The sequence below is a fragment of the Callithrix jacchus genome, chromosome 8 (assembly GCF_049354715.1).
Source record: "Callithrix jacchus isolate 240 chromosome 8, calJac240_pri, whole genome shotgun sequence".
Lineage (NCBI taxonomy): Eukaryota > Metazoa > Chordata > Mammalia > Primates > Cebidae > Callithrix > Callithrix jacchus.
The window spans coordinates 140,052,245-140,074,296 of record NC_133509.1 but is presented as its reverse complement, the minus strand read 5'-3'; the positions used below and the strand labels follow the sequence as shown (position 1 = coordinate 140,074,296).

Below are 22,052 nucleotides of genomic sequence, written 5' to 3'. Positions count from 1 at the left end.
CTGGTGCCTGCGTGGAGCCTGTGAGTGGGAAGCAGGTGCTGCTGGGTCACAGTGCCTGGCCCTCAGGGCTCAGGGTTTTTTTTGCCTGGGCTGTCACTTGTTGTTGGGGCCTGGTCTGGCCCAGGAAACCAGGGAGCAGCAGGGAGGGTCCTGGTGCAGCTGAAGGTGCCGGCCAATGGCCGGGGCTGGGACGGTGGGGCGGGGCTGGAGCAGCAGCCTTTCTGGAGTGCTATGTCCTGGGGTCCCACCCCTGGGTGCTGAGGCTGAGGACATTGGCCTACAGTCGTCTGGAAAGGTGTCTCCCCAGCACTGCCGTGGGGCCCTGGGGGTATAGGAGGAGGGGCTGGCAGAGGCCTGAGGGTGGGATCTTGATGCTGGCACAGCTCATGGTGCAGCCCCCAGGAGGCCAGAAGTGGCCAGTGGGCCTGGGAGCCCTGGCCAACCCTGGGACCCACTTAAGTGGCAGGAGTGGCTGAGCGCCCTGGCCCACCCTTGGGGTTGTGAGGGGTCTGCTGAGTGGAAGTCCTCCCTCCAGGGTCCAGGGGCCGGGGAGGGCAGCCCTGCTCTGTGTGTGTCAGAGCCCTGCTTCTTTCTAGGGTTTGCTCCCGAGCTCCCCCGCCCTTGGAGCTGAGCCTGCCAGGCCCCAGGCAGTCCTGGTGGAGAGCGGACCCGTGTCGTACCACGCTGATGAGGAGGCTGAGGAGGAGGAACCCGACGAGGAGGACGGAGAACTGTGCGTCAGCGCCCTGCAGATGATGGGCGGCGATGGTGGGTGTGCCCCCACGGCAGGGAGGGCCCCAGGGAAGCCGAGGCGTCGGCCGCTGCCCGTCATCCTCCCTGGACTCAGGCCCGTTAACTTCACACTGAATTTCTATTTCTCTGGAAAGAAGTTTGAGCTAAGACACTCTAAATTGGTCATGTCAGTTGTAAGGTTGGAGCCAGCCAGGGTCAGACAGGTTAGGGACGGTGAGGTACCTGCCATGAGGGCCGCACAGCCAGCAGCATGGGGTTCTTGGGTTGCACACATGGCCACAGACCTGCACGCCCAGGGAGGGAGGCCGAGGGGCCCATGCTGCTCTCAGGTGCCCTCCATGAGGAGCCAGGCCCTGCTCTGGGTGCCAGTCCCGGGAGACAGAGAGGAGCCCAAGATGGCGCTGACAGGGCACAGGAGCCAAGGCGGGTGGGGCTGGGCTGGAGCTGGAGCCTCCCGGAGGGTGCCAGGAACAGTGGGGGTGGGGCTGGGCTCCTGGTCCTTAAGAGACCCTTGGCTTCATGTCTGCGCTCTTCTGCAGACTACGGCTGTGACGTCGACGAGGACGACGGCTACTGAAGCGCAGCCTCCAGGAAGGTGGCGTCCTGGGTGACCTCTCGGGTCTCCTCCGCGTCAGGTGGACCTCCAGGGCCACAGCAGGCAGGCTCTAGTGCCGAGATTCCTGGTGACAGGTGGCGCCTGCCCCGTGGCCCTCGTCCCACGTGGACCTCTCCATTGGGATGGTGTTTCTCTCTGGCAAGGGGAACCCGACCAAGTGTCTGCGTGTGTCTGTTCAACTGTGGGCTGGGCGTTCCCAGAGCTGGGTCCTGCTGCCTGCCATCGACTCCCCCAAGGATCCTCGAAGGCTGGCACTGTGGCATTGCTACTGTAAGGAAACAGCCAAGCAGCCCCACCGCTGGTCCAGGTGCGTGTGGAGGGCTGCGTGTGCTGACTGCAACTCAGGAGCTGCTCTGGAGCCCCCAAGCCCACCCTCCGCACTGTCCCCTCCCGAGCAACACTGCGCCAGCGCCCTCTGCCAGAGAGGAAGCTGGAGCCCTGCTGTGTCCAGCACGGCAGTGGGAGCTGAAGGTTTAGCACTTGAGAGGCGGTAGCTCTCCCCGGCCACGTTGTCTGAAGGTCCTTTGCCTCCAGCTGTGGCCCTGCATCCAGATCCCGGCCTCCTCCGAGGCAGACACCCCACCCTGCCTTCTTCAGGCCCTCTCCCCTCCCTACTGCCTGCACCGCCCAGAGAAGCATGGAGGACAGAAAAGGGGGTCAGACCCTGCTCCAGGCCCACCTGAGTTGTGTGCCCGGGAGCCCCGCAGCTGCCAGCAGGTGAGCTGAGTGCTCCACAGCTGAGACCGGTGTCCCGGCTGCCCTGTGCATAGCTCTGCAGGTGGTGCGGGCGCAGCCTGCATAGTGTCCTGGCGCTGGGGGTGCCCTGTGGACAGAGCCAGAGCTGTCCAGAAAGCAGTGGCGTTCCCTGTTGGAGCTGGATCAGGTCCCCCCCATCCAGGAGGGGGGCAAGTGGAGGCCTGAGAGCCTCCCAGCGCCAGGTCTTCTCATGTAAAGGCCCCAGTACCACCCATAGGAGGTCTCAGCTCTGGGACCTTCTGAATATGACTGAGGAGGGGGCTTCACCCTGTGCCCCTAGGAGAGGGTGGCCTTGAGGCAGAGCTGTGCTGCACTGACCCCCGGGGGCCTCAGGCTCCGCATGGAATGGGCTGTGTATCCTGCCTTCACTTGGCCCGAAGCAGGCTAGACCCCCTACCCTTGCCCAGAGCTCAGCAGCCAGCCTGGTTCCTGCCAGAGTGTCTTAATGGCTCAGGAGAAGACTAGATTTAGTAAAGCAGAAAACGTGTTACTTGACAGAAATCGCCTGAGGCTTGTCTGATTCCATGTTGCCATCTGTGTCCAGCTGTCTGGTTGGGTATAGCAGGGGCCACATAGCACCAGGCTGGAGCCAGTGCTTTGCAGCCCAACCCGTGTCTCAAGTCAAGAGCTGGGGCTGTTGGCCACCCGGCTTGGCATGGATATTAGCCCCTGAGGCCCAGAGGCTGCCCTGAGTGAGGGGTGTGGGGTCTGTAGGTCACCCTGACTGCAGCAGCTGTAAGTGGGTGTGTATTGGCCTGGGCTGGACGTGGGCTGGACATGGGTATGCCACGGGGGACTGTGTGGAAAATCCCCGCGTGGACCCCCAGCGCAGTGTGACACTGGGTGGTGAGTGCTGTGAAGAAGGGGAAGCTGCAGGACCAGCCCACAGGGGCATCACTGAGGCTGGGGTGACAGGAAGCTTCACTGGGCTAGGGTGGGTGGGCCTGGGAGACAGCTGCCACCCACAGGCCCTGAGGGAGGTGCAGGTGGGCCGTGGGGCTGCAGGGTGGGGGGGCCTGGAGAGGGTGCTGTTAGAGGAGCCTGAGGATCAGGCGGAGGGGCTCCCGGCCTGGCAGATGCTACTGGGCCAGGCCAGAGATGACAGCCGGGTGGCATGGAGTGGGTGTTCTGTTGGAAGTGGGTTGGATTGGGAGGTAGGTGAAACGTGCCACTGGATCCTATTTGCGGAGACCAGGTGTGTGGCTGAGGGGCCCAGGCAAGGTGGTGTGTGGCTGAGGGGCCCAGGCAAGGTGGGCAGTGCTCTGTGTGCAGGATCCACCCCTCGGCCTGGGTGCTGGGTGGTGGTGGTTGCCTGGCTTTGGGGCCCCGGGCAGAGGAGGGCCACAGCTCCTCAGGAAGGAGTGAACCCCCTTCCCAGGGAGAGCTGCTTTAGGAGCAGTTGGGTGTTGGAGGGGGTTTTTCAGGACAGATGGCCCTGGCTGAACACCTCCACTTGGGAGGCTGGGAAAGAAAGGATTTCCAAGCTGTGTGTTCAAAAGTGGCTTGGCACACAGGTGATTTAGGATGCTAGCTGAAAGGCCTTCCTGAGGCTGGGAGAGGGAGGGGTGGAGAGGTGGGTGGGAGGTGAGGACGAGGGGAAGGGGAGGCCCGGGAGGCAGTGGCTGTCCACGTTCTGGGGATGGAAGGGGGAGGGGTTATCACACTGGGAAGTGTGAGTGGGGTGGGGCTCGGACTGGGCACTGGGGGGGACGGCTCGGGTATGGGCTAAGGGGCCAGGTGGTGACCAGTGTGCCAGAGTCAAGCTCCACAGTGGCTGGAAGGGAGGTGGGACATCTCGGGGCTAGTGGGGAGAAGACTCCCCAGAGAAGGTGGGGTGAGGAATGCAGCATCCGGGTCCTGGAGCTGTGAGGACCAGTGCCACATGAACAGTTGGGTGGCCGAGGTGCTGCAGCCCAGGAGTGGACAGCCAGTGTCCGGGTGCCTTTGGGTGCTGACCTGAGCCCCGTGTTTGGGCCTTCCCTGCCGCGAGGTGGCAGCCCAGGCAGTACATTGGGATCTGTACCCCTCTGTCCTGTAGGTGGCTTGGGGACCACATCTCCCAGCCAAGAGGATGGCAGGCTGGGAGCGGTGCATGGCCAGCTATGAGCTTGCATCTGCTCGGGGCATGCCAGTCTGCCCAGCAACACCTTGGGTGGCTTCTCCAGTGCCACGGCCAGACCACATTGCAGCCTCAGGGAAGGGGGAGCCCGGTTCAGCTCAGTTTGCCAGTTGTCCCCCTGAATGCTGCCTTCCGGGCTGGGCCTGCCAGGCGGGCACACCCCAGCCCTGATGGCCACTGCTGCCTCCTGCTGCCTGCTCAGAGTGGGGCTGTCCAAGGCTCTTAGCAGCTGGCGTAGGGACCTGGTGTTTGGTGGCCGCCACCATCCTGTGGATACCAGGTTACAGGCCAGACAGGACTGGAGAGTAGCCAGTTCGGTGCTGTGACCCTGGGGTTCCAGGGCTTTGTCAGAGTGTGTGTCCACCTTTGGGGGTGCCCGGGGGAAGTGGTCTGCACAGCTCCCCAGGGCAAGGGGTGGGTCTGTGGGCTCAGGGTGAGGTCAGGCCCGAGGCTTGGCCCTGAGTGCTGTTCTTCTGGTCCAGCTGTTTGGTGCCAGGATGGCTCCTGTGCAGCCCATGGAGCTGGAGTGGGGAGGGCCCCCAGGGGATCCCCTAAAGCCACAGAGTTGGAAAGTGGGGCATGAAATCTGACCCTTCACCTCTTGTCCCTTGGGAGGTCTGCCCAGTGACCTCACTCCCTGACCCAGAGAACAAGCTGGGCCACACCCCGCAATCCCTGTGCCCCAAGCAGAGGGATGCCCATGCCTGCCCATGTGCCCGAGGCCTGACTGTGTTGGTGGGCACACTGGCCAGGGGAGGGACAGGCTGGGCATCTGCGTCCCTGACCTTGGCTTCCTCGAGTCCCTGCAGGGGCACTGGTCATCCCCAGGCCTTGCTGAGCGGAGGTGCTTTGCAGAAGACTGAGTGATGGAGTGGATCCTGTGCCCAACCCAGCTGACAGTGGGTGATGCGCAGCTCTGTCTAGTGCTGAGTGGGGGAAGAGGTGAGCGAGGGTTGTGACCAGCACCCCTCCGCAACTGGCTGCCTCATGCTAGGTGGGCACCTAGAGCCTGACCCTGTGGCTTGGAGTGAGGTTGGGGACAGGTCCAGCCCAGCTGCTGCTCCCAGTGTGGTGGATGAGCCAGACACTCCCCTCCCCACTGGCCTGAGCTGCCTGCCTAGGCTGAGTATTTGAGGCAGGTGAGCATCTTCCCAGAGCTGTCAAGAGCAGAGGCAGGGCCTCAAGGGTGGCAGGGGAGTAGGGACTGCAGAGACAGTGGCCCCAGCTGTGGCAGCATGTCCACATGGAGGCTGGCTGATGTTTTTTTCTGGGGCCTGGCGCCCCCAGCTGCTGGCCTGGGCGGCTTCTCTCCCTCTGGTGTCTTGGGGAGTGGTCCCACTGGCAGGTGGTAGGGGGATACCTGCATGGTCTCTCTCCCCACTCCCAGCCTCCCACATGTCTGAGGCTCTGCAAGGGCAGAGGAGAGCAGTTGGCCATGCTGGGAAGGGGCACAGGGCCAAGGAAACCCAAGAACCTTGGGGTGAGCAGAGCTGGGTCCTGGGGATCCTCTGCTAACACTGGAGGGACTGGGCCCTGGAGGTTCTCCCGAGGCTGGGGGTTGTCCCCAGATGTGGCAAGATCTTCAGGCTGGGAGTGTGACTGGCAGCCGGCTGTTGTGGTCTCTGCCAGGGATACCCCAACTTCCCCAGCCTCCTGCAGTCCCCAGGACGCCTCATGTGCCCCTGCTGTGGCTGTGCTGGGCGTGTACCAGCCAGGAGCTGGCCCTCCATGGGGGCTGAGCACATCTGCATGTGAGTGTGTGCCCGGGCAGCCTTGGAGTGTTCTGGACTCCTGGACTGGGATGGCATTTGGTATCGTGTACTGGGAAATTTGTGGGACCAAGGGCCAGGACCTTCTGTTTACCCCCCAGCTGAGCACACACTGCTCAGGGCGAGGGGGCAGGAAGCACCAGTGTCCAGCCCAATTTCAGGTGGGGCATAGTGGGTGGGTTCTGCCCATTCAGGCAGCCACTCAGCTTTCCTGGGCAGCTTCCTGCCCTGCCCCAAGTCCAAGTCACCTTTGCCCTAATGCCGCAGGGGAGGGCAGGGCAGGACCCGAGGGCCACGTGGCTGCTGGCTGCTGAGCTAGAGTCGGCCAACCAGAGTGAGCACGGAGCCCGCAGCCATGGGGGCACACATGTCCAGGCACATGCCTATCCACAGAGCAGTGCATAATGCTCATGTGTGTGCCCTTCCATGCACACCACACCCTCCTGCAGGCTCGATACTCATGCACAGCACAGGAACCTGTTCATGTGCACCCGGTACACGCATACACACGTGTGCACATTCATCGCACCCATCTCTCATCGCCACATGCACAGGCTTGAGCGTGTATGCCCTGACCCACACCTGGATGCACAGATGCTAAAGGCCTGAGGCCTCTGGACCAGCTCAGGATGTTGGGAAGACAGGTGGGGCGCTTCCAACTGGCCACAATCCACACCCACATGGTAGCGGAGCCCTCAGACACTTGTGGGTCTGTGGGTGACCTTTTTAATTATAAATCTTTTAACTGAGCTTGAGTTATGCTATGTTGCCCAGGCTGGCCTTCAATTCCTGGGCTCCAGCGATCCTCCCGCGTTGGCCCCCAGAGTAGCTGGAACTGCCCCCACCGGGCCGGGGATGATCTGGGAGTTTTTCCTTGGAGAGCACCCTGACAGGGCCTGAGAATCACCAGGCCTGCCCCTGCAGCCACTCCCCACAGTGCAGGAGTGGGGGGAGGAATGGTCGGTCTCGGGGTTTGCGTCTGGTGACTCTCACCTGATGGTCACCCAGCCTGTGCCAGTGCTGTGTGACTTGGCACCCGCTCCACCTCTTGGAACCAAGGTGGGAGTGAGGTGAGCTTTCTAGCAGGGCAGGGAGTGAGGAGTGAGGCAGCACCAGGGTGGGTGAGCACTCCAGTGTAACCTCCCCCACTGCCTTAGGCCCCTGGAAGAGGGGACAGTAGAGGGGCCCAGGGCAGCCTGAGGCTCCACTCACCCCCAGGGGTCCTCTGCTGCCCACATCCGCTCCTCCGACAGGCCCCTGGTCAGCCCAGGCAGAGTGGGTCAGGATGGGCCTGGGCTGAGCATTGCTGGGGCTGGAAGGGGCACCTGTGTGGCCTCTGCCCCACGACCTTGCTTCCCACTGCATGTCTGAGCCTCTGCAAGGGCAGATGCGGCAGCCCCTGAGGATGCCCCTGCCTCTCCCTGTGCCTCCTACCCCTACCCCACCCCTTCTACTGCCTTCCACCCTCGCCCCTCCCTCCGCCTCCCGTTCCCGGCCCCACCTCTCCCTTTACCTCTTGCCCCCCCCCCCCGCCTCTCGCCCCACCCCTCCCTCCACCTCTTGCCCCTCCCTCCGCCTCTCGCCCCTCACCCCCTCCCTCCACCTCCTGCCTCCCAGCCCCTCTTTCCACCGTCTGTCACCAGCGTCCTTGCAGGCACTGACAGAAGGCTGCACCCTCTTTTAGGCCCTTCTGCTGTGCTCTGGTCCTGTTCCAGGTGGGGCAGGGGCTGCTGCATGAGGGGCTGCTAGGCCTAGGGCCAGAAATGGGGGGGGGCTCGGTTGTCACTGCCTGGTGTCTGAGTGCCACCAGGCACTGCCACCCCCTCTTGGGCCCGTCACCCACCCTCCTGGTGTGAGGGAGCACATCCTTCTCAGCCCCACAGCTGGGTGATGTTGGCTGGGGGCCATCCTGCCGTTCTCCCGTGGAGCTTTGGGGTGGTAGCCAGACGCAGCAGGCTGACATGGACCCGCCGAGGGATGGGCACCCGGGATCCAGGCTCCTGCAGGACCGGCCTGCCTGGCGTGTCCCAGAGACTCAGCTGGCCCGCCCCCTGGCGGCCATGGGCAGCACCATCTGGAGGCGGACATTGATGTCCTTGGGGCACCTGCCCTTTCCCTGGGTCATCGAGCCCACTTCACACCCCATCCTGTGGATCCGGAGGACCACGAAGATGCCTTTGTATTCTTTACTCTTGTGTCAGGTCTCTAATCCTGGAGCCCTGCTGGGCCCCCCAACGCCACACAAGGAAGGCCTTCTTGCCTTCCTCTTCAGTCTCTTCCCTGTCAGGGTCCGAGGACTCCATGGCCAACAAGATAGGGAGACAGGCTTGGAGGAAAAGGAACCCTGAGCCTTGGGGGCTTCAGGAGATCACACCCCTGCCGTGTCCCAGTCATGGTTTCAGTCCTGGCCCCGGAGACCCTAGTGGGGACCTGGACACACCCCAGGCCTGCACCCCCCACCCTCCTCTGCCTGGGGTGTGCGACTTCCACCACCAAGCGGAGCAGATGCACCAACGCCTCAGAGGCCAGAGCTCTGCCAGACACCCCCTCCTACCTGTGGCTCTAGAGAGCCCCAATCATGCCTTCGCCTTCAGGACTGGCCGAAATTTGTGCGTCTCCACGGGCACCCCAGGACCTGCTGGGGAGGCAGGGCACGCCCACATCCTGAGGCAGCCCCCATTCCAGTCCCCCGTCCTGCGTGAGGACACATAGCCCTTGTTGGACTTTGAATGCCAGCACTCTCCTCCCTTTCCAGCCTCAGGGCACCTGCCCTAGGGCCAGCACCCTCCAGGGTCCCTTGGCTGTCAGCCCCCACAGGCTCAGCCACCCTGCAGATACACCCTGGCTTATTGGGGGGCACAGAGGGGTGTCAGTTGCCTTTGTGGGAGGCTATGGGGAGTCTGGGCTCAGGTCTCTGCATGCGTTCAAGCTCTGGTGCCAATGTTGAGGCCACTGCCTGCACAGGCCAGGCGGGCGGCTTCCTGGGCCGATAGTACCTGTCCCTGCCGCCTGTGCTACGTGCTTGGAGGGCTGGCGGGTCCCTGGGGAGGCCGGGCCTGGACCAGGCTGGTAAGAGGTGGCGCCGGAGGACTGGCCCCAAGGCCTCAGTCAGTGCCTGAGGCCAGCCCAGCCCCTTCAAAGGGGCCGTGGGCGGTGGCAAAGAGGAGGCTGTGTGTGGTCTTCCGGAGGGAGAGGAACCTGACTCAGGAAGACATTGTCCCCACACAATGAGCATGGCTGGGACTGTGAGGTCAGGGGTGCTAGGCTGGGGGACCCAAGCCTGACCTCAGCCGCAACGCTGTTTTATGTCTGATACTCATTGCACCGTGCCCTCTGCCACGGCCACTCCACCTGACTCCCGGAATCATAGCTGGGTCAGGGTGCTCCTGGGCAGTCCGAGAATGTGCTGGGGGCCTAGATTGGGAAAGGGCCCTCAGCTCAGGCCAGCTTGTAGACAGGGAGGGTCCCTGTCATGACACGCACCCGCCTAACAGCAAAGCTGGGACCAGAATGCCAGGCCTGCGGGTCAGCGGAGGCTTAGGAGGCCCTGGCTGGACGGAGGTCGGGTTAGGAAACCGGGCAGAAGGCCCAGTCATGCCTGCCCAGGGGAGGCAGTGCCCAGTCTCCCAGACGATGTGGGGACCCTCCTTTCCTTGGCGGCCAGGGGCATTTGCACTAGCCCGATGGAGTCATTGTTGCCTCCCTGTGGACAATAGCACTGTCTGCCGGTACCCGCCTTGGTGGAGCCTGGGAAAATAACCCCAGCCTGACCCTGCCGACAGCACACCTTGGGGGGTGGCCCCCTTGCCCCTGCTACGGCCTTGACCACCTGAGGGCTGAGGGGGTCCTGGGCAAGAGTAGGGCTGGGCTCAGGCAGCACTGTGGGCTGAGGTTGAGCTGGGGTCAGCACCTGCAGGCTATAGCTTCACCTGCCCGGGGCACAAGAGCACCCAGCTAGGAGACCCTTGCCCAGCATGGAAACCATGTTCAAGCCCCTGACTGCGCTCTGTCTCACAGCTCCTAGGAGGACAGGGAGTGGGCTGCCATTGCCACACCCTCCAGGCCTCACCCCCTCCGAGTTCCCCTCCTGCAAATCCCTGACCAGAGCATTCCCTCCGGCTGCACATGGACTCTGGCAGACTCGTGTTTCTCACTCATCTGTTCATGGATTCACTCAGCAAGTGTGGAGAAAGCCTGATAGTCAAGCGTGTGCGCAGAGGCGGCGGGGATGCAGTGGGGAACCCGGGAGCTCTGCCCTCAGGCCGGCGCCCTCTCCAGCCACACCCTCCCGACAAGATCCATAGGCACAAGTTTGCACAGAGAAATCAGGGCGTGAGGCGTGGTGGGCGGCAGAGAAGTGGGCAGTGGGCTGCTAGCAGAGTGCATACTTAGTCAATTTCGGAGCACTCCGGGGAGGAGTGAAGGGCACAGAGGCCAGGTGTGCCCCTGGGTGGACCCAGCAGGTGCATGGAGGAGGAGGTGAGGCTGGCTCCCTGGTGAAGTTCTGAGCAGGAATTTGTCACTAGGGAGGGGACAGTGCGGGGAGGGGTTCAGGAGGCGCCTGTGATGTTTGGAGAGGCTGGGGCTGGAAGAGTCTGGGACGGTGGAGGTGGGAAAAGGGGCTCAGCAGCCTGCTAGTGGCCTTGGAGGGCCCTGGGATGTCATTGGGCTGGGATGTCCCTTCCTGGCCCACAGGAGGTTGCTATTTAGAGACTAGATCTTCCAGCCCACCAACCCTGAGTGCAGACTGAGAATTCATGGGAGGGGTGTAGGACTGTTGGGCCCCACAGGGTCATGGGGTGTCCCTTACGCTGTGTTGGGGCACAGGATCTGAGAAGTAAAGAGACAGGACACTGAAGAACTGGAGAATAGCAGCTGGACTCGGGGGGCCACACCACCTGTGAGCGGAGACCAGCGGGGGCCCCAAATGCCCAGAAGCGCCTTATTTATTAGGTACAAGCAGGGGACAGGGTTGTGCGTGAGGTCTTCATCTACAGGCTTAGTATAGGGCATACATAATCACATGAGTCACAAGTGAGGGGGCCACCCCGTTGTGTCACATGGGCAGAGAGGTGAGCCGTGCACAGTAGTAGAGGGTCATGTACAGAAAAGGGGTCCACCCCGCTTAGGTCACCGAAGCAAGGAGGTTGGAGTGTGTGCGATGTCACAGCGATGAGAAACATGAAGCCACGTGTACTCGGTTAAGCTGATTCCAAGGAAGGAGAATGAAGTGGATCCTTATCAGTAGAGCAGTGATGAGAAGAGGGGGGAGGGGGAGGGGGAGAGCAAGGGGATGGGGGTGAAGCATAGTCACGGGGGTGGAACGAGGCATGACGGTGAGGGGTGCGATGATTAGAGGGGTGGGTGTTATGCACAAATCAGTTGGTGGAGGGTGGAACTCTCCTCTGAAATCTGCGGGGTTGGCGCTGTGAGCTCGTGATGTTCTTCAGGGATGAGCTTAAGACGCTGTGAAGGGGCTGGGCGCGGTGGCTCACACCTGTAATCCCAGCACTTTGGGAGGCTGAGGCAGGTGGATCACGAGGTCTAGAGATCGAGACCATCCTGGTCAACATGGTGAAACCCCGTCTCTACTAAAGATACAAAAAATTAGCTGGGCATGGTGGCGCGTGCCTGTAATCCCAGCTGCTCGGGAGGCTAAGGCAGGAGAATTGCCTGAACCCAGGAGGCGGAGGTTGCGGTGAGCCGAGATCGCACCATTGCACTCCAGCCTGGGTAACAAGAGCGAAACTCCGTCTAAAAAAAAAAAAAGATGCCATGAAGGAATCCAAACAGGATCAGAGGAGTTGTCTGTGGAAACACAAGCAGATCCTCTCTGCCCCTGGTTGTGAGCCCCCGACGTCAGTTCTGCAGGGGATGGGTCTGTCTTTCCACCACACTCACCTGCCTTTGGGTTTCGCTGCCGTGCCCTGTTTTTCAGCAGGTGTGTGAGGCTGAGATCTGCTGAGACTGAGAAAATTGAAAGTGAGCAATGCCAGATTTGGTAAAGCGATGCCGGCTGTGTGGTTGTTGTTTATTTAACGGTTCCTTGAGATTTCTATCAGCGCGCCTCACCAGGGCCTGACCTTGTGAATTATAACGAATGCCAGTGGTGTGTTGAATATTCCACTCCTAGAAAACATGGAAATGATTTGCTAGTGTATCCTCGCCCCTTACCGGTTTTTAATTTTGTAGGTTTACCCGTAACTGCAAAGCCTGAGAGCACACGTCTTTTAATTTGAGCAGCAGGCTCCCCGGTTTGGCAGGTAGGCCCGCTACAGCGCGAAAAGGCGAATGTACATGCATGAATGAAAGAAACCTTTCCAAAGGCAGGATGAGTTACACCCATTGGCCGTAAGGCAGGGAGCAAGCCCCCTAGGGTTGGCGGCGGCTGGTTGTGAGGGGAGGGAGATAATTTGGCAGGAAGGACAACTGCGAACAATTCCTTTCGCCTCTTCCCAAGTAATGGCATAAGGCGCTTTAAGACCTGGGGCGTTGATACGAGTTGATTCGTGAAAGTTTCGGGCCTCTTGAAAGGCCGTAGCTACCAAGGTGTCTGCCCGAGAATTAGCCGCAGTTGACGGGCCGGGCAAAGATGAAGGAGCTCTAGCGTGTATGAAGTAAAAGGGAGAGGCCCTGAATCTGACAACCAAGCAGCTCAGGAAGAGTGGTCGGAGAGAATCACCAGGCCGGAATTTTACAAAAGCAGTTTCTTCTTTTTTTTCAGACCGAGTTTCGCTCGTTACCCAGGCTGGAGTGCAATGGCGCGATCTCGGCTCACCGCAGCCTCCGCCTCCTGGGTTCAGGCAATTCTCCTGCCTCAGCCTCCCGAGTAGCTGGGATTACAGGCACGCGCCACCGTGCCCAGCTAAATTTTGTATTTTTAGTAGAGACGGGGTTTCACCATGTTGGCCAGGATGGTCTCGATCTGTTGACCTCGTGATCCACCCGCCTCGTCCTCCCAAAGTGCTGGGATTACAGGCATGAGCCACCGCGCCCGGCCTACAAAAGCAGTTTCTATACTGTGAGTAACATGTGCTGTGTAAGCAGAATCTGAAGCGACGTTCAGAGGGCCTGGAAGATCCTCCAAGGCTGCAGTAACTGCTGTCAGCTCTGCCTGCAGAACAGAAGCAGCCGGAGCATGAGTGACCTTTTCTTTGGGGCCCATGTAAGCAGCCTTATCGTTAGAAGAGGCATCAGTGAAGACAGTTGCTGCTCCCTCTAAGGGGGCATCCCGGGTAACCTTGAGCAATATCCAAAAAGTTAACCGGAGAAATTGAAAAAGCTTCACTTGGGGTAGTGATTATCGATAATGCCTGGGAATCCTGCCAGATTAACTTGCCGAGACGTGGAACGAACAAAAGCCCGCTGACTTGTCCCCTTGAGGGGACCCCTAGTCTGTCTGCTTCTAAGCCTGATAAGTGTAAAAGTCCAGTTGGAGCCTGTCCTGTTATGGCCGAAAGCTGATCCAAATATACCGGTAATGTTGGTGTGGTGGCGTGAGGCAGAAAACAGCATTCAGTAACGTGCCCATTTGTGAGTGGGGAGTAGCCAGGATAGAATAACAAAAGGCTGAGCCTCAAAAACATAATTCCTGTTCCGCTTCTGGGGAGAGGCCGCCTTTGCTGTTTAAATGAGGGTCACCTCTCAGTGCCCGAAAAACGGTGAGAGAGAGCATGAGCAGGAATTCCTAGTCCTGGATGGGTTCATTTAATGCCACCGACAAGTTTTTTTTTTTTTTTTTGAGACGGAGTTTCGCTCTTGTTACCCAGGCTGGAGTGCAATGGTGCGATCTCGGCTCACCGCAACCTCCGCCTCCTGGGTTCAGGCGATTCTCCTGCCTCAGCCTCCTGAGTAGCTGGGATTACAGGCACGCGCCACCATGCCCAGCTAATTTTTGTATTTTTAGTAGAGACGGGGTTTCACCATGTTGACCAGGATGGTCTCGATCCCTCGACCTCGTGATCCACCCGCCTTGGCCTCCCAAAGTGCTGGCTGGGATTACAGGCGTGAGCCACCGCGCCCTGCCTCCGACAAGTTTTTGAAAGTCATTCGAGGTCTGTGAGCTGTCTGCCAACTCCACTAGCCGAGGCTTAACTGCACCCCGAAATGCTGATAAGGAGTAGAGTGAATCTTTCCTGGAGACGCAGGTCAGCCAGCTGCCGTCATGAGCTGCTTCAGCATAGAATACATAGTGATGAGAACGTCACACGTAGGGGCTGCACACACAGTATCCACGTACTGGATCAGGTAGCACTGGGGAAACTGAGTTCCAGCTGGGTACAGTAGAAGTGACAAATTGTAGCACCACTGATGATCCCATGTGGCGAAACTTCCCATTGGAATCTTGCTGCCGGAGCAACCTTGTTTATGGAGGGCACTGTGAAGGCAAACTTACGACCGTCCTGCGAAGCCGGAGGAATGTGGAAAAGCAATCCTTTAAGTTGATAATAAGTAAAGGCCAGGAGTCTGGTGTCACTGAGGGGAAGGGAGACAGGCTGCAATGCTCCCATGGGTTGCATAACTGTTAACTGCTCCGGGGTCAGTGCGCACTGGCCACTTCCCCAGTCTTTTCTGTATTAGAAAAACAGGCGAATTCCCAGGGCAGAGGGAAGGTTCAATGTGTCCTAATGTTAACTGTTCTTGTACTAAGGAATGAAGGGCTTCCAGCTTTCACAGAGACAGCGGCCCCTGGGGAAGCCACCTTGGGGACTGGACGCCCCACTGCAACTGCTCCTGTGAGGGTAACGAAGACCTGGGTGTTATTTTTTGGAATAGGGTCTACAGCTTCCCGTATTGCCCTGTTCATGTTTTCCCAAGCCTTGACCAGGACTAACCCGTCCGGGCCATGACACTGGCGCTCCGTGGTTCATACACAGCTGCAGAAAAGGGGACACACACCCCATTGTGGTAATAATCCACGTCCCCAGAGATTAACAGGAATGGAGTGATTACAGGGTGAATAGCAGCCATTTGTCCCTCCGGCCCGACACCGCTGAGGATTAAAAAGCTTTGATAAAGCTCAGGTGCTTGACCAACACCTACCAGAGCAATTACGGCCTCTCCCTGGGCCACTGCTGAGGCCGTTGGTGGCGTGCAAGGACGGAAGTATTCACACCTGTGTCCACCACGCCCTGAAATCTTTTCCCTGAATATCGATAGTACACGTGGGGAGGGAATCTGAAATCACACTGGCCCAGTAGGCACATTTTCTCTGAGTGTTGCCATTGAGAGTGTCTCTGTAGTTGCCTGTGTGAGAAGCAGAGGAGTGTGTGACAGGCAGAGAAGGCAGTAGGAGTGAGTGAGCAGTATGATCTCCAGCCTCGGACCGGGGAGGAGTGGGGAGGGTGCTGACAATCTCTCGGGAATAGTCAGGTCCACAGTGTCAGTATGGACTGGGGAGGAGCGGGGAAGGTGCTGTCAATCTCTCGGGAATAGTCAGGTCCACAGTGTCAGTTGGGACCGGGGAGGAGCGGGGAGGGTGCTGTCAATCTCTCGGGAATAGTCAGGTCCACAAGGTCAGTATGGACTGGGGAGGAGCGGGGAGGGTGCTGTCAGTCTCGGGAATAGTCAGGTCCACAGTGTCAGTATGGAGCGGGGAGGGTGCTGTCAGTCTCGGGAATAGTCAGGTCCACAGTGTCAGTATGGACCGGGGAGGAGCGGGGAGGGTGCTGTCAATCTCTCGGGAATAGTCAGGTCCACAGTGTCAGTATGGACCGGGGAGGAGCGGGGAGGGTGCTGTCAATCTCTCGGGAATAGTCAGGTCCACAGTGTCAGTATGGACCGAGGAGGAGCGGGGAGGGTGCTGTCAATCTCTCGGGAATAGTCAGGTCCACAGTGTCAGTATGGACCGGGGAGGAGCGGGGAGGGTGCTGTCAATCTCTCGGGAATAGTCAGGTCCACAGTGTCAGTATGGACCGGGGAGGAGCGGGGAGGGTGCTGTCAGTCTCGGGAATAGTCAGGTCCACAGTGTCAGTATGGACCGGGGAGGAGCGGGGAGGGTGCTGTCAATCTCTCCTGAGTAGTCAGGTCCACAGTGTCAGTATGGACCGGGGAGGGTGCTGTCAATCTCTCGGGAATAGTCAGGTCCACAGTGTCAGTATGGACCGGGGAGGAGCGGGGAGGGTGCTGTCAATCTCTCGGGAATAGTCAGGTCCACAGTGTCAGTATGGACCGGGGAGGAGCGGGGAGGGTGCTGTCAATCTCTCGGGAATAGTCAGGTCCACAGTGTCAGTATGGACCGGGGAGGAGCGGGGAGGGTGCTGTCAATCTCTCGGGAATAGTCAGGTCCACAGTGTCAGTATGGACCGGGGAGGAGCGGGGAGGGTGCTGTCAATCTCTCGGGAATAGTCAGGTCCACAGTGTCAGTATGGACCGGGGAGGAGCGGGGAGGGTGCTGTCAATCTCTCGGGAATAGTCAGGTCCACAGTGTCAGTATGGACCGGGGAGGAGCGGGGAGGGTGCTGTCAGTCTCGGGAATAGTCAGGTCCACAGTGTCAGTATGGACCGGGGAGGAGCGGGGAGGGTGCTGTCAATCTCTCGGGAATAGTCAGGTCCACAGTGTCAGTATGGACCGGGGAGGAGCGGGGAGGGTGCTGTCAATCTCTCGGGAATAGTCAGGTCCACAGTGTCAGTATGGACCGGGGAGGAGCGGGGAGGGTGCTGTCAGTCTCGGGAATAGTCAGGTCCACAGTGTCAGTATGGACCGGGGAGGAGCGGGGAGGGTGCTGTCAATCTCTCCTGAGTAGTCAGGTCCACAGTGTCAGTATGGACCGGGGAGGGTGCTGTCAATCTCTCGGGAATAGTCAGGTCCACAGTGTCAGTATGGACCGGGGAGGAGCGGGGAGGGTGCTGTCAATCTCTCGGGAATAGTCAGGTCCACAGTGTCAGTTTGGACCGGGGAGGAGCGGGGAGGGTGCTGTCAATCTCTCGGGAATAGTCAGGTCCACAGTGTCAGTATGGACCGGGGAGGAGCGGGGAGGGTGCTGTCAATCTCTCAGGAATAGTCAGGTCCACAGTGTCAGTATGGACCGAGGAGGAGCGGGGAGGGTGCTGTCAATCTCTCGGGAATAGTCAGGTCCACAGTGTCAGTATGGAGCGGGGAGGGTGCTGTCAGTCTCGGGAATAGTCAGGTCCACAGTGTCAGTATGGACCGGGGAGGAGCGGGGAGGGTGCTGTCAATCTCTCGGGAATAGTCAGGTCCACAGTGTCAGTTTGGACCGGGGAGGAGCGGGGAGGGTGCTGTCAATCTCTCGGGAATAGTCAGGTCCACAGTGTCAGTATGGACCGGGGAGGAGCGGGGAGGGTGCTGTCAGTCTCTCCTGAGTAGTCAGGTCCACAGTGTCAGTATGGACCCGGGAGGAGCGGGGAGGGTGCTGTCAATCTCTCGGGAATAGTCAGGTCCACAGTGTCAGTATGGACGGGGAGGAGCGGGGAGGGTGCTGTCAATCTCTCGGGAATAGTCAGGTCCACAGTGTCAGTATGGACCGGGAGGAGCGGGGAGGGTGCTGTCAGTCTCGGGAATAGTCAGGTCCACAGTGTCAGTATGGACCGGGGAGGAGCGGGGAGGGTGCTGTCAATCTCTCCTGAGTAGTCAGGTCCACAGTGTCAGTATGGACCGGGGAGGGTGCTGTCAATCTCTCGGGAATAGTCAGGTCCACAGTGTCAGTATGGACCGGGGAGGAGCGGGGAGGGTGCTGTCAATCTCTCGGGAATAGTCAGGTCCACAGTGTCAGTTTGGACCGGGGAGGAGCGGGGAGGGTGCTGTCAATCTCTCGGGAATAGTCAGGTCCACAGTGTCAGTATGGACCGGGGAGGAGCGGGGAGGGTGCTGTCAGTCTCTCCTGAGTAGTCAGGTCCACAGTGTCAGTATGGACCCGGGAGGAGCGGGGAGGGTGCTGTCAATCTCTCGGGAATAGTCAGGTCCACAGTGTCAGTATGGACCGGGGAGGAGCGGGGAGGGTGCTGTCAATCTCTCGGGAATAGTCAGGTCCACAGTGTCAGTATGGACCGGGGAGGAGCGGGGAGGGTGCTGTCAATCTCTCGGGAATAGTCAGGTCCACAGTGTCAGTATGGACCGGGGAGGAGCGGGGAGGGTGCTGTCAATCTCTCCTGAGTAGTCAGGTCCACAGTGTCAGTATGGACCGGGGAGGGTGCTGTCAATCTCTCGGGAATAGTCAGGTCCACAGTGTCAGTATGGACCGGGGAGGAGCGGGGAGGGTGCTGTCAATCTCTCCTGAGTAGTCAGGTCCACAGTGTCAGTTTGGACCGGGGAGGAGCGGGGAGGGTGCTGTCAATCTCTCCTGAGTAGTCAGGTCCACAGTGTCAGTTTGGACCGGGGAGGAGCGGGGAGGGTGCTGTCAATCTCTCCTGAGTAGTCAGGTCTACAGTGTCAGTATGGACCGGGGAGGAGCGGGGAGGGTGCTGTCAATCTCTCGGGAATAGTCAGGTCCACAGTGTCAGTATGGACCGGGGAGGAGCGGGGAGGGTGCTGTCAGTCTCTCCTGAGTAGTCAGGTCCACAGTGTCAGTATGGACCGGGGAGGAGTGGGGAGGGTGCTGTCAGTCTCCTGAGTAGTCAGGTCCACAGTGTCAGTATGGACCGGGGAGGAGCGGGGAGGGTGCTGTCAATCTCTCGGGAATAGTCAGGTCCACAGTGTCAGTATGGACCGGGGAGGAGCGGGGAGGGTGCTGTCAATCTCTCGGGAATAGTCAGGTCCACAGTGTCAGTATGGACCGGGGAGGAGCGGGGAGGGTGCTGTCAGTCTCTCCTGAGTAGTCAGGTCCACAGTGTCAGTATGGACCGGGGAGGAGTGGGGAGGGTGCTGTCAGTCTCCTGAGTAGTCAGGTCCACAGTGTCAGTATGGACCGGGGAGGAGCGGGGAGGGTGCTGTCAATCTCTCCTGAATAGTCAGGTCCACAGTGTCAGTATGGACCGGGGAGGAGTGGGGAGGGTGCTGTCAGTCTCGGGAATAGTCAGGTCCACAGTGTCAGTATGGACCGGGGAGGAGCGGGGAGGGTGCTGTCAATCTCTCCTGAATAGTCAGGTCCACAGTGTCAGTATGGACCGGGGAGGAGTGGGGAGGGTGCTGTCAGTCTCCTGAGTAGTCAGGTCCACAGTGTCAGTATGGACCGGGGAGGAGCGGGGAGGGTGCTGTCAATCTCTCCTGAATAGTCAGGTCCACAGTGTCAGTATGGACCGGGGAGGAGTGGGGAGGGTGCTGTCAATCTCTCGGGAATAGTCAGGTCCACAGTGTCAGTATGGACCAGGGAGGAGCGGGGAGGGTGCTGTCAGTCTCTCCTGAGTAGTCAGGTCCACAGTGTCAGTATGGACCGGGGAGGAGTGGGGAGGGTGCTGTCAGTCTCCTGAGTAGTCAGGTCCACAGTGTCAGTATGGACCGGGGAGGAGCGGGGAGGGTGCTGTCAATCTCTCCTGAATAGTCAGGTCCACAGTGTCAGTATGGACCGGGGAGGAGCGGGGAGGGTGCTGTCAATCTCTCCTGAATAGTCAGGTCCACAGTGTCAGTATGGACCGGGGAGGAGTGGGGAGGGTGCTGTCAGTCTCCTGAGTAGTCAGGTCCACAGTGTCAGTATGGACCGGGGAGGAGCGGGGAGGGTGCTGTCAATCTCTCGGGAATAGTCAGGTCCACAGTGTCAGTATGGACCGGGGAGGAGCGGGGAGGGTGCTGTCAGTCTCTCCTGAGTAGTCAGGTCCACAGTGTCAGTATGGACCGGGGAGGAGTGGGGAGGGTGCTGTCAGTCTCCTGAGTAGTCAGGTCCACAGTGTCAGTATGGACCGGGGAGGAGCGGGGAGGGTGCTGTCAATCTCTCCTGAATAGTCAGGTCCACAGTGTCAGTATGGACCGGGGAGGAGTGGGGAGGGTGCTGTCAATCTCTCGGGAATAGTCAGGTCCACAGTGTCAGTATGGACCGGGGAGGAGCGGGGAGGGTGCTGTCAGTCTCCTGAGTAGTCAGGTCCACAGTGTCAGTATGGACCGGGGAGGAGCGGGGAGGGTGCTGTCAATCTCTCGGGAATAGTCAGGTCCACAGTGTCAGTATGGACCGGGGAGGAGCGGGGAGGGTGCTGTCAGTCTCCTGAATAGTCAGGTCCACAGTGTCAGTATGGACCGGGGAGGAGCGGGGAGGGTGCTGTCAATCTCTCGGGAATAGTCAGGTCCACAGTGTCAGTATGGACCGGGGAGGAGCGGGGAGGGTGCTGTCAATCTCTCCTGAATAGTCAGGTCCACAGTGTCAGTATGGACCAGGGAGGAGCGGGGAGGGTGCTGTCAGTCTCGGGAATAGTCAGGTCCACAGTGTCAGTGTGCATGTGGACGCCTTGTGAAGTAACATCAGAGTGACCAAGAGTAACTCCAATAGTGCCAGCCCGAAAGAGGCCGAAAGCACCCGTGGGTACCCACTGAGGGGGCTCACCCGGCATCAGGGAAATACATTTAACAGAGCTGAGAATTACTGCTGGTGACCCTGTGAAGGAGGAGGAGGGCGAGTATTGTGAGAGGATGGGGAGAGGTTTTGTGACGGCTGTGATGGGAGTTGGAAGCACATTGCTGGTCTGTCTTGGGAATGGAGTTTTGAGGGGCTGATTCTGAGCTGTGGGTTGAAATGTTTGGTGACTCTGTGGATTGGTCATGTGTTCCCATCTGGGTCTGCAAGGAAAAGTCGCCCCAAAACTTTTTGGGGCCTGAAGCCAGCCCCGTTTCCCGTTTCCCTGAAGGGGAGGAAGAATTCGGCCTTCCATGTCCTTAAGAGAAACAGTGTGTGGCCCAGTGATAAGTTTCCGACAACGAGGACAAATTGTGTTAGGTGTAGAAGGAGGTGGAACCACAGCAGGAGGCTTAGGAGGTTGGGGGTCTAATGCAGGTGTAGGGCTCTTGGGCCCCACAGGGTCGTGGGTGTCCCTTATGCTGTGCTGAGGTGCAGGATCCAAGAATTAAAGAGACAGAACACTGAAGAACTGGTGAAGAGCGGCTGGACTCCAGGGGTCGCGCCACCTGTGAGTGGAGATCGATGAGAGCCCCAAATGCCCAGAAGCATCTGTGTTTATTATGTACAAGCAGGGGGCAGGGTCATCAGTGAGGTCACCTACAGGCTTAGTGATAGGGCCTACATAATCACGTGAGTCACAAGCGAGGGGACCACCCGGTTACATCACCTGGGCAGAGAGGTGGGCTGTGCACAGGAGGGGGCCGTGCTGTGCGCAGTAGTAGAGGGTCGTGTACAGAAAAGGGGTCCACCCCCATTAGGTCACCGAGGCAAGGAGGTGGGCTGTGTGCAGCAGGTATCGTGTGCAATACTTCTTATCTGGGGGCTGGAGACTTCAAAGATTTCTAATAGAAGGATACTGCAAGCCAGTGCAGTGGGAGCTGACAGACTGTGCTCTTCTCTTAAGATATTTATGGGAGGATGATTTGAGCTAGCCCAGAAGCAAGAAGACTGACAGGGTGTACAGCCACCGTGACTGGTCACACCAGAGGGTTCTTCTCCCTCAGTTACTTCCTGGATCTCAGGCCTGAGGCCTACCTTCCACAGAAACTGGATGCAGGTGCTACAGCTCCTCTATCAAGAGGAGAGGCTCTTGCTCCAAGCCTGCCACACAGTGTATGCCCTTCCAGGCCGGGACGCCACCGCCCGGATCTTTGGTTCTTGTCCTGGTCTGGCTGTTTTCCCGTGTCTGCTTCTGTTCTGTGACTGCTCTAGGCACCCCTCCTACTGCAGACTACTGTATGGTTATATAGAAGGATTCTATAAATCAGCACTAAATGTGTCAGTACAGCTCCGACTATGATACTTACATGATTATATAGAAAGATTCTACAGAACTAAGTGTGCTAGAGGTAGGTATTGAGTGTGATTATATAAGCCAGGTAGAGGTAAGCAGTAAGTTACACTTCAGGCACTAATTCTACAGACTAACATGATTATATAAAAGGATTATATAAAGGAAACAGCCGGGTAATACCACCATAAACTGAGATCTTCTTCAGGCACTAATTGTGCCTGGGGTCTGGACAGTTCTCCTTCCTCAG

General features: G+C 59.2%; 1 protein-coding gene across 11 annotated transcripts in view; it reads left to right on the top strand.

The window, feature by feature from the left end:
- BRF1 (BRF1 general transcription factor IIIB subunit) overlaps positions 1-2,626 on the top strand; it is a 72,403-nt gene extending 69,777 nt beyond the window's left edge. For all 11 annotated transcript variants that reach the window (XM_035261734.3, XM_078335894.1, XM_035261733.3 and 8 more), the window contains 2 exons: positions 597-768; positions 1,293-2,626. In XM_035261734.3, the coding sequence (XP_035117625.1) occupies positions 597-768; positions 1,293-1,330 (210 nt within the window). In that variant the 3' untranslated portion in view covers positions 1,331-2,626. The remainder of the gene's footprint in view (positions 1-596; positions 769-1,292) is intronic.
- Positions 2,627-22,052: the final 19,426 nt, after the last annotated feature.